This window comes from Drosophila biarmipes, chromosome 3L (genome assembly GCF_025231255.1).
Source record: "Drosophila biarmipes strain raj3 chromosome 3L, RU_DBia_V1.1, whole genome shotgun sequence".
Taxonomy (NCBI): Eukaryota; Metazoa; Arthropoda; class Insecta; order Diptera; family Drosophilidae; genus Drosophila; species Drosophila biarmipes.
This window is the reverse complement of record NC_066613.1, coordinates 18,408,608-18,420,659: the sequence shown is the minus strand read 5'-3', so window position 1 is coordinate 18,420,659 and position 12,052 is coordinate 18,408,608. Positions and strand designations below refer to the sequence as shown.

At 41.3% G+C, this 12,052-nt stretch overlaps 2 protein-coding genes across 2 annotated transcripts in view; both read left to right on the top strand.

Moving 5' to 3' along the window:
• The window catches only part of LOC108034821 (four and a half LIM domains protein 2), a 60,304-nt gene that overhangs the window by 8,036 nt on the left and 40,216 nt on the right, over window positions 1-12,052 (top strand). The window lies entirely within an intron of this gene.
• On the top strand, window positions 5,280-7,334 carry LOC108034823 (uncharacterized). Its single transcript, XM_017109916.3, has one exon. It carries the CDS (start codon window positions 5,446-5,448, stop codon window positions 7,024-7,026), a length of 1,581 nt encoding a protein of 526 aa, XP_016965405.1. The 5' UTR covers window positions 5,280-5,445; the 3' UTR covers window positions 7,027-7,334.

Sequence of the window (12,052 nt, the reverse complement as noted above, 5' to 3'; positions counted from 1 at the left end):
AACACCCTTCATAAATAATCATTTAACATCGTGTTTAAACTTTGTTATAATATTAAAACAAATTATTAGTATATATGTATAACAAAAATGTAATGGTAGATTTTACTTTTCCTGTGAGTTCTTAGTAAACTCAAACTGAAAAAAACTCTTTTTGCAACAATAGTTCCAGAAAGGCTTATCTTAATCCCTTATTAGAAGTAAAAACAGCTGCCTTAGGATCTGTTTTTTCTCAGCCAGCGCTTTGCAAATGATCACACGCTTTTTCACTATTCGGGAATTGTATTGTTTAGGTCTCGCCGAGGCCAGGAAATTTATATAAAGTAAAAATTCCGCGAATTATATTTCGGATCTTATATTATCCCATTTTTGTGATCCCATCTGTATGTCTTGTATGTGGTGGCATTCAAGCGGCGCTCATATGTGTGTTTGAGTGCTAGGTATCGCATGTGAGTATTGGATGGACCGTGTACTCATACTCGTACTCGCACTCGCACTCGTGTTGATGGTCTATTTTTCTTCCTCTTTTCATCTCCAGGCCGTTTCTTGAGACGCGGTCTCTTGTTTTTGCTCTTGTTGTTGTACATTGCCTGCCGGCAACCGGTCACGTTTATTGCACTGAAAGAAATATCTAGACTATTGAAAGGGAGTTTACGTTAAGTAGTGGTTAAAAAAATCGGAGACAATTTACTCCTAAATCATTGTGATCTTAACACTGTATGATTATACTACGTATATACAAAATGATCTACTGATTTTAAAACGTTAGGAATATATTATTTTAGGAATCAGATAAATGAATAACATATTCAAAGATCTACTAATCATTCTGATCATATAATTTTATTATGTTATTTAATATTAGTGTCTATTGATCATTATGATCCTACAACCTATAGAGTATATTATGAATAAATAAAATATTGCACAAACTACTGATCATTCTGAACTTAAAACTTTATAAGTACACTATGAACAATATTTTAAGAACCAGATCAAAGAAATATCTTATGGATATAAGGAAATTGAATATCTGTTTTTGATCTGATTTGCTGGTGTATTCAGGAAGTGTTCAAAGTTTTTCCGGTGTGCGCTCGTTGTTTCTGTGGACGCCCGGGGGAAACACCCTCCCCAAGTCCCCGAACCCGATCCCGAACCCAAACCCGAACCCCAACCCCTCTGTTTAGGTGGCCAAGATACATAGGTAGGCATTGGATTGGAGCAGCTGTGTGTGCTCTGTAACTGTAAAAACTCGCTCGCCCACTTCCTCAAGAGCCGGCGTTTTGGCCAAGGCGTCGTTTTGTTTGATTTCTGTTTCGTTTATACTGCCCCGGTCGGATCTCCCATAGATATATCTACGGATGGCAGACTCCGCCATGTGTGTGTTAATTTTTAATTGTGCTAAATGTGCACATAAATACACAATAATCGCCCGCCAATAGCATTCACAATTCACAATTTTCAATTTCAACACCCACTCATAATTTGGCTTATTTGTGGCTTTTTCCCGGCGTGCTTTTCGTTTTGTCTGATATTATTGTCGCTGGCATTGGATCCCCACAGCTGTCTGGGCTTGTGCATGACTTAATAGCTGATAAATGTTATGTGCTGGGTCATGTCCCACACAGCAACGCATCTCTACACTGGGCACTTTGCACACAATGCAGTGGCCATAAACGACATCAGTAGTTAAATCAGGGGTCACAGTGTGAATTTATTTATTCCAAAATCGATTTCCTGATCGGCACTTGGTGACCCATATGTGTCAGCAATGGATTTCTCATAAAATATAAACTTAAACTTTGAGTAGTGCTATAAATATTTAATAAAATTGCATATGTAGGTCCCGAAATAGTTGATATTTCTAGGAAAACAATCAAATATAATATCAACATTGGTTTAAGGTAAAATAAGAATTTCTTTTAAATCGCTAATTCATCTGCCATTAATTTTTTTACACTTCAGAGGCATTTAAGAGGTCTTATAAACAACTCAGAGTGTTCGGGGAATTGACCTCACGATTAATTATTTGGCTTTCTTCACTACACTCCGATGAGTTGGCTCTTCAAGTGATTTATTTCCCACACGAGCAATAAATATTAAAAATGTTTCAAGTTTATACCGAGCAGCATGCTCTACTCTTTTTTTGGAAAGCCTACCTCAAGCCAAAAATATAGTTCCTTTGATGTTATGTTTAGAACACAGCATTTAGTAATAGAGAAAGCAACCCCTTAGAGTCATATTTTAAATGATTAATTCATAATATTTTAGGACAGGCAACGGGTTTTGTGAGTAATATGACTTTCGAATTTGGTATTCATTGGAGTTTGGATTTCTTTCCCCTGCCAATCTGCAGATATGCATATTTTATTAATCTCTTCACAATAAACATTTTGGCGCAGCAATATTTCTCCGGTGGGAGGGGCAGAAAGAAGGTGGAGGCGGGGTGGCAGCCAATTTGGCAACCACGGATGTATGTGGCATGTGGCAAGACGCTCTGCTCTGCTCTGCTCCGTTCCTATATTCTCCCGCCTGCAGATGCGGTTGCCACAACTTCTGAGCAGTGTTTATGTGCGGAAGATGCTGGCTCATGATTCTGCGAATGGCGTGAACTTTCCCCCGTGCCCCAAAGTTGTTCTAGCCCCACTTCTTTAGCTGCCCGCTGTGATTTTAGATTGCCACAGTGCCCAAACGTATGTTTGTGTTAACAGTCATAGGTATTTGCTCTGCGAAACGTGCACCTTCCCCCGGGGGTGTTAGCAATGGGGCAAAATAATAAAGGCCAAGGCGGAAAATGGGGAAAATGTAAAGCAGTTTGTTCAATTTATTGAGTGTTAGTGCTTGGAAAATAGAAATAAAATAATTGGGCAGGTGGTAGAGGTACGATATTTATTTTATGTTTTATCTGTGAACTGTTGAAGGGTTTAAGTTGGGGCTTTGTAAAGAAAATGTATTGCCTTGAATGAGGTTTTTAATTACAGTGAACGATTTATATGACATATGTATAATAAAAAGCATGGGATAAAATATATATTTATATATATATATATATATATTTACGATATCTAGTTTCATACCATTTAAAATGTGACTCATAATTAATTGCCCTAAAGAATGGCTTTATTATGCACAAAATCTAATAAATCACGTTAAAATTTCACCAATAACAAACCAATAAACTTATTATTTAATTAATAAATTATCAGTTTAACACAGATACAAACCCACACTTGTGCAATTTATGTTTGTGTTGAATGTGTGAATTGAACACACAAAAGTAGGCCTTCTGGTTCACTGCCTACTTTCGGGCAGCTGCAGAGTGCCCTGAGCTGAGCCCAAAAGTAGGCAATTGTGCAAACAACCTGAATGCCAAATTAGGATTAAATTTGGTAAAACAAGCAAATAATTCGCAAGTGATTTACGAGCCAACTGGGACTGCCCGAGCTGCAGAGTCTTTTGTACTTAAATTCCCCACTGACGGCCTGACACCCGGCAGCACACATATTGTGTGGAAACTTGTGGGTGGTTATGAAGTGCCAAAAATATGCATGCTTTAATTGTCAGCTGCGGAATTGTTCAAAACTGCATTAAACCTCGCTCAAAAGCCCTCGAATATTTCACAGCCACTCCGATACCATCTAATGACTCGCAAAAAGCGGTGAATCGGAAGCGAAACAAATTAAAGTGCCACTGAAAATCGTCAAAAAATATGGTAAAAAACCCCACACACACGACACTCGATCTCCGCTGAACCGCTCATTAGGCCCGAACAAAGAGACAGTGTCTGGTCACCGTTTTCGTCACCGACATCGCATTCGAACTCGCCTTTGATCAGCTCCGTCAAAATCAAATCCGCTCGCAGAACGCTCACCTCTTCGAACAAAGCATCATCATCGCCCCAACACCTGAGCTCAGGTGTCGCCTTTGTGGCGTCCATTGTCTATTGTCGACTTGACACCCGGTAGTTGAAAGATCACAAAATGGGGCGTATAAGGCGGGCGCAGATTTTGCCACACAGCTAGATTGAAATCCATATAAGATTGGGTTCCCATAAGGAATGTATCGCCATTTCCTGAAGAACCTAAATGCTACTGTAAGGGTTGATGAACCGCATGTAAAATAAGGAATACAAAATAATTAAGTTGGATATGGTATCCAGAGGCTTTTTGGGAAATAAGCATGTGGCATTTTAAGAAATATAAAGGCTTTAAATAAAGTATATTAACCTTTTATATGATCATACAGAATATTAATTTAGGGTTAAAGTTATAAATTAATACAAAGAAATATCTAGCCCTCAAAGGTACTATCATATAGTAAAGAGCCGATATTTTTGAGAGAAGTAAGGAATTGCTATCTTTATAATAATGGTAGTAATATATAGGATTATTATTATTAGCATATCATTATGTCTTAATGAGAATTTTGGAATTGGCATCTTTATAATAACAGTAGTCTTATATTTGATAATATATCCAAGGCACAAAAATTTATATCATATAATTAAGACTTTGTAGGTTTGCAATGAACTTAATTTGGAGCAGTGTGGAATTTTCTGCTTAAAATAATAATAGTATTATATTCAATAAATATATCAAAAAGTATAGTTTAATGCAGTCTCCATCCCATATGAACGTAATTTGGAGAAGTAAGAAATTCCCATCCTTATAATATTAATATGTATATATTGGTTAATATAATGTATTAACGAAAATACTGATTCTTTTATATAAATTCAGTTATAAATATGCCAAAAAGATCTTTAAGCCTTCGTAAACCTTTTCTACTAAGTATCGCATCATCGAACCCTGGAACCCTAGCCAAGTTCTATTGATTGTGGTGATGTTTGCATGCCGGTGCAAACGCTAATTTGTTAAATGAGCTGTTGATGCCCGCCCGCGATGGCTAATTAGAGCGATTTCCGTTGCATAAATTACGAAAGAAACGTTACCCCAAACTCCGGCTGGAAAAGGGCTAATTTACATAATACCTGTGCGTTGGTATGGGCCTCTGTGCTACGCCCACGCACCCAGTCAGTCAGTCAGCTGGCGATGAACACATATAGCCATAATATCAGCCATAATACAAGCGGCTTAAAGCGTGTGGAACGCGATGATGAAGTTAATACGCCAAATTGGTCAAAACAAACGAAACGAGCAAAGTCGAATGTCGAGCCACTCGGTCGAGAGAGACGGCGACAGTTTTTGCGAAAGAGACGGCTAGCGAGAGGGTTGGGTAGAGCCACGGAAATTCTAGTGATCCGCGTAATAACTGAAGTTGGGCCCGCTCAGTTGCTCAGCGGCAGTTGACAGCGTCGGTTCGTGGATCAGCGATCGTGGATCGTGATTTTTGGCCCGCCGCTCGCCAAGGTTAATTAGCCAAGATTCGAGATTCGAGATATACGATATCCGAGATTACACCGAGAAAGAGAGCGAAGATCCCCCAGTGATGTCGTTTTTCCGCAACATACGCTCCTCCCTGTCCTCGTCGTCGCGGGCCAAGAGTTCCCGCTCCTCATCCCGCGACACGACGCCGGTTCGCTCCGCATCTCGGCCAGGCAGCGTGATCAGTGCCGTGGGTTCCCAACGCCGGGACTCGACCGCAAGCTCTACTTTGCAGCGCGGCGACACCTTCATACTGCCCAATTCGGAAGAGGAGGGTGGTCCAGCCTCGAACACCTCCACCCTGGAGAAGAAGTCGAAGAAGTCCAAGGTCTTCAGCAAGTTCAGCACCTTTACCAAGCGCAAGAAGACTCCATCGCCCGAAGAAGTGGCCAGCTATGAGCATCATCCCAGTGATACGGCCACCAATACCTACTACAAGTGGCGCAGCGATGGAGCGGATCGTCTCCAGGACTACGACGCCCAGGCGGATCCCTTCAACTTCCTCTACGAACAGCACTCCAACCTGAGGGCCCTGCAGTCGGGTGAACCCAGTGGCATCCATCGACAGGCCAGCATTGGTTCCAATTCCAGCGGCAGCTTCGATTCGTCCACCTACCGGAAGAGCAAAACACCCACGCATTTGCGGGAGCAGCTGGAGCAGCTGAAGACCCACTCGAACGATGATCTGCTGGAGGATCAGCAGCGGGAGGAGGACGAGCGGGAGAAGTACAAGACGGTCACTCTGAATAGCTTTAGGAAATCCTTCAGGGACCGCCTGCTGCAGCAGCAGAAGGAGACGCCCCACAACCCCGCCTGGTTTGTGGAAGTTCCCGCTCAGCAGTCGGCGGCCAAACCCCTGGAACGACGCGAATCCAAGGAGAATCGTCCGGATTTCCTGGTCTTCGATAATGATAACTACCGACCGCAATCCCGTTCTCCTCTGCGGGATCGTCCCTCCCGTTCCGCCACCCGTTCTCCAGTGAAACGCAACGAGACCTTCCGGGTGACACAGCCTTCCGTGCGCCACATGTCACCCTCACCGGCGCCTGCTCCCTCCATCCGCATCGAGATCAAGAACTCCATATCACCACACTCTCCGGGGAGATTCGTGCCCGTGGGAGTGGCCAAGCCGATGCCCACCACGGAGTACTATGCCCAAAGATTGTTGGCCAACAGAAGCAGCTTGAGTCCCAGTCCAGGTCAAAATCAGGGATCTCGATGGTACCGTCAGCACACCTCGCCCACCAGGTTGAGTGTGGGTCAGCAGAAGAATCACCTCAGTCAGCAGCAGCAGAACCCGCAGCTCAATCAGCAGCAGAAAGGAGGACGAACCCTGGTGCACATAGGATCGGATCAGGGTAAAGCAATAGCGCCTCCAACCAGGGGAAGGGCCCCCACAAGGGTCCAGCTGTATGGCAGTAAGCCACAGAGCAGACCGCAGCCGGCGACCTACTTTGGCGGGCACTACAATGCACCTGTGAAGCCCAGCCCTCGGGCGTCCTCCACTGGAGGCCCCACTGTATTTCTGGGGCGTCGCGATCCACCAATGATGACACGTGCCACCAGCAACAGCCACACCACCGCCCACATTGCCGCCCCCATGCCACGTCGCAACCGATCGCCGATCAAAATGCCCTGGCGGTAGGCGTTAACCGAATATCTGTAGTGGAATACATATAATGAGAATGGAGAGTCAAGAATGAGTGGATCACATATATAGCGATTCCATACACAGTGACAAAGTCATCGATATTGCGTCATTATCAGAGCTGGGAGCTCAGCTTTGCAAACGCTGTTTTTGCCCATCCGATAATGGGCAAATAAATGATTTATGTATCCATCAGTCCGAACAATCCGTATCGTGTGTTGTGAATTTTTTCTACGTAAAATTATTGTTAAGTAAATATAAAAAAAAAACAAACAAAAAATAAATGACAAACAGATAATGCAAAATGTTGGAAGCGGCGGGGAACTTTTTAAATGGTAATGGCTTCAGCGAACCCGAAAAAGCACTCGGGACTTCTAGTAGGGAGTGTTAATTGTCACTTTTGAGTTGCCCCCAAAAAGAGCGCTAGATATGAGTGCTCTAAAAAGAATTGCTAGTTCAACGGACATACGAGCATATCGCTTTATGGCTGTATGACTAACTGTGCATGAAAATGAGCGAGCGTTACGTGACAAGCATTAAATATGGTCACTCGATTGGTCTGAGTGGGGAGGGTGTGGAGAGTGTCTAGTTAGAAAGCAGCTGATGAGCTTTTGGCCATATTTGGTTTGGAAAAAATGAGTTCGTACTCGCACGCAAATTATGGAATAAATTGTCTTGCCCCAAGCCAAAACGCAAGGAAATGGTGATGTCAGTCGTCTATCTTGCTCATCCAAGATTTTCACATTGGGGATGCATCGCAATAGAAACAGGTTCAGCAGATTGTAACCATATTTATTGGGAATTCAAATGCTGAAGATATCCTCAAAGAGAGGGTTGATGGCCCTTACATAGCCTGTTCTCAAACCAATGGTGGAGGCAAGCGCCTTTCTATGCGCTTCTCAAAAGGTTTAGCTTAGAAGCCATTTGCTCGCTTAAATTAAATTTGATTTGATTGTACCTGAGCCGGTTCTAAAAATAGATTGTTTTGATGACACAGCAAATGCTACGTTCTTGTCATTAAGTTAATAACGTCAGTTCCACAATCTTTACTTGTATTAAACTGAATACAGGTGTGCAAAAGAATCAAAATAAAAAGTATAAGAACCAAGAACATTTTTATTTAGCTCTCATTAATTGATGTCATCAACCAAAGTGATTTTCTTGTATTTTTTTCAACGGGGCTGATTGCATGAAATGGCCACATAAACTCCGATTTCGCTGTCCGCATCCGTCTTTTGGCTGTCCGCTAATTAGTGGATCATTGCCCCAGTCTAACTTCGGCGTAACTCTCCGCACATTTCACTTTCTAATCTGCCGGCAACGAGGCCAGCAAAAACTCGTCTCTGGCCAAAACTCTTTTAAGAGGCAAGATCACAGAGACTTCTTTGGCAAGTGCAGCTACAACTTAAGTTTTTGCTCGGGTCTACGCATGATCTTGAACTACATTAGTCTCAGTTGGCGACGCACTTTGTCTGGCCACCTTTTCTGTTGCGTTAATGTTAACTAGAGTGTGAAAATCACTAAGTTTGCAATGTAAGCTAATACGCAGATTAACCTTGCCTATATGGCTGGGATCTTGGCGCTATTTCGCGTGGGTCCAAGAAACAGGTTGAAATCAGAGTATATATCATCATCACCATTGTCAGTAAATAGCATCGGGCTGATTCGTGATCGCTGGGTCGGAGGTTCCCCGAACTCATTCCCCAGAAAAATTACTTGTTCCGTCTGTAAATTCGTTAATTTGGTTTGTATTTTTGGTACTTTACTTAAGTGTGTCGGTTTTTTTTTTGGGTTTCTCTCTCTCTCTTTTATTTGGGTTGTGTTTTGCAATAAACAAACACTTACTGTTCTGTTGCTTGCGCTTTATAAGCTATACTATATACGAGAGTGTATTTTTTATACTTCGCATAGATTCATTTCCAAGTAAACGAAGACCGGTTTTCTGTTGCCGCCAACTGAGACGTCGACCTACGGATTTTAGTACCCTCTAGCGGTTCCTTTAGTTGAGGTATTTTGAATTGCCATAACAAAAGGTGATAATTGGGGAAAACCTGTAAAAGTTCAAAAACGTGGTAGATAAATGAATTGTCCTAATGGTTTTATTCGATATACACGATATTCACTTCTTCTCTTACGCAAAAAGTTCAGAATTGGACCAAAATGATTTTTGTAACACATTTAGCTAATACTTTACAGACACTTTTGATTAAAATGTATATTTTTAGCATAATTTACAATAGTTCTGCAACTCTGCGTATGAGTGATATTATCATTAGTATTGAACGATCTTAAATTGTATTTTATTATTCGGTATTTCCTAGTCGATCTATAGACCCAGTTACTCTTATTTTACTGCAGACAAACAGTCAACAGCCGGTGGCATAGCGTCATTGTTCGAAAATGTGCTGGCTGAACGAACTTTGATTCAAATTTGTGTGTTTTTTCGATTTTTTTCTATAAATTTCGCTCGGCTGTGACAGAATTTTAGCACCGAGTGGGAGTCCCCCAAGTGAGTGGGTTTATCAGAACTGGACTGGCGACCATTAGAGCCAGCTTTGTCTGCTCTAAATTTTACAAGACCCCCGAGCCAAAAAAGGCAATTGCAGCATAATAATTTCTCATATCGCAAAACGAACTCAACTCATGTTTATTTATGCTAGAGATTATGATAATTAAAATGAAATTGGTTCATAGTCGCAAAAGACAGTCCCCATGACATCATGGATTCGGTTGAGAGATTGGAGGAGGAATACAAATTGGTAGATAATCTAGGCATTACATTAAATCCGATGGGGTGAAATGTGTTTAATATCAAATTACAGCCATAACATTATGGGAAACTTTCGCCATCATGGATTTATTGTCATACCCATTCGATTAATTGGAGACACATTAATCTTTGCACAGAGGGGGAACACAAAGGCGGCAAAAAAGAACCATCAAAGTCAAAGCGGAAGACAAAGCGGCGACCCGCCTAAGTGGAAATCAAACATTTGCGGAACTGCGGGCCAAGTTGCAACTTAATGCCAATAATATCCGCGCGTCAGGCGCAAATGTTTGCCCTGTCTGTCGGGTCCTCGCAGAAGGACTCGCACTCGTACTGCCATTCGTCCTTATCCCCCTGTCATTGTGCTCCCGGCATTTATTCCGCCGCTTTGAACTGGGTCAGCATCGATTTTTGGCCAGCGACGTGTCACAATTATCGCAGCGATGGATTCGAAGGCACCCAAATGGCTGCCCTGCTCAAAAAAAGTGGGAAAATGGCACCCGAATATTAGATACCTGGCCTCGTGTGTAAGGGATGAACTGTGTTGCCTACTTTGGGGCGTTTTACCTCTGAAGGTTTGGAACACGATCTTCGATCGTATATTATTCTTAGTAATATAATACCTTATGAAAAATAAAATTACTATTTCATATTCTTTTTGCTTAAATAATAATAAATAAACAATAAAAAACGTAATGAAAAATTATCTTATATGTATTTTATCTCACTTTAAAATAATGCCTTTCTTCTGTCTCGATCATAAGATATACTACAAAATATAGACTAATACTACGAATTTATGTGCTGCTTCTTATAAATAAAAGAGATCCACCCAAATAAAACTGTTTAAAGATATTTGAAACCTATCATCATATCCAAATCTGCAAAATATTTTTCAACCAAGAATAATATTGGTAACTGGTCCTTAAAATTAAGTTAGAGGTAGAATAAAGTTATTCTCTTTTTAATAAAAATGACAAGGGGTAGTAAATTTTGAAATTTTAAAAATTGAAAATGATATCACCATTGTTCTGTGGGTAACCATAATTTCTTCCAGAAATGTGTAGTTCCAGATAAAGGTTCTATAACTATGAGATTCCTTATTCCTGTTACATAAACACCGGCGATCACAATATACCCTTCAGCTTAGGAAGCTATAAAAAGCCAGCCGAGTGCACTGAGGGCAGCGCAGGACATCGTGAATATTAATGTGCCGGGTCAAAGCCATGAAAAGTCAAGTCTCGTGTTTATTGGCAAGCGTTCGGGATTACATATAGTATAGCCAGCCGGCTGGAAAGGAACCAAAACAATTTTTACTGCAGTCCTCGGCGAAATACACGGCCCAAAGACAAAGGCGAGTTGGCCAAAAATGGAAGCGTGCCAAGTGCAATTTCTGTGTTTTGCTCCCTCTGTTTTGTTTGCTGGCTTTCTGGCGCGGCGTGTATATTTTTGGAACAAGTGCAACATCCACAGCGGCAACAGCAACATCCAATCCATGGCAGAAGCTGCAACTGCCACTGAAGCCGCCTCTGCCACAAGCATATTCGTTTGCCGCCGTTTGAGCTCAACTTCTGGCATGTGGCATCGGCCTGGGCCTCCGTTTTCTTTGCCTTCCCGGCAGTCGGCCAACTGCGATGGCCATGCATTTGCATCCGCAGTCCGGCCATTTCAGATATGGCCAGCAGTACATGGAATTGTTTGGTGCAATGGCGCGTAAATGAGCAGGGCACAAATTAAGTTGTACAATCGTAAATCGGTTTTGTCTGGGCGCCTTGTTGTCCATTTCCCACTTCAGCGTGTTTTTTAAAGTATTAAAAAAGGGGTGTTTGGCGGGCAGATAGTGCATGTGTGTGTAGTCGTTGGCAACGGAATAATAAACTTGAAAAGTACAAAGGGATAATTATCTTAATGAATAAGTAATAAATAATGATTTAAATAAGCTCATCCCATTTGATATTTTTCATAACTAAAAGTAAGCAAGATGGTTTGATTTTTTTAGTTTTGCAATAACAAATAAATATAACTTTTTCCATTCCTCTCTTTTTTTTAATAAATGTAATTTTTTTTAATTTTAATATCTTCTTGATCTATAATGATCTTAACATTTTTCGGTAGTAGTAGTGCCATCTCTGCCATTTAAAAATAATAATTTTTTATTTCTTTCCCTGGAAAATACTTAAAAATGGTCATTATCTTTCTGTGCTTACATTATTTCTGACATTTAAAGGCTCAACTAATGTATTTATTTTTATTATC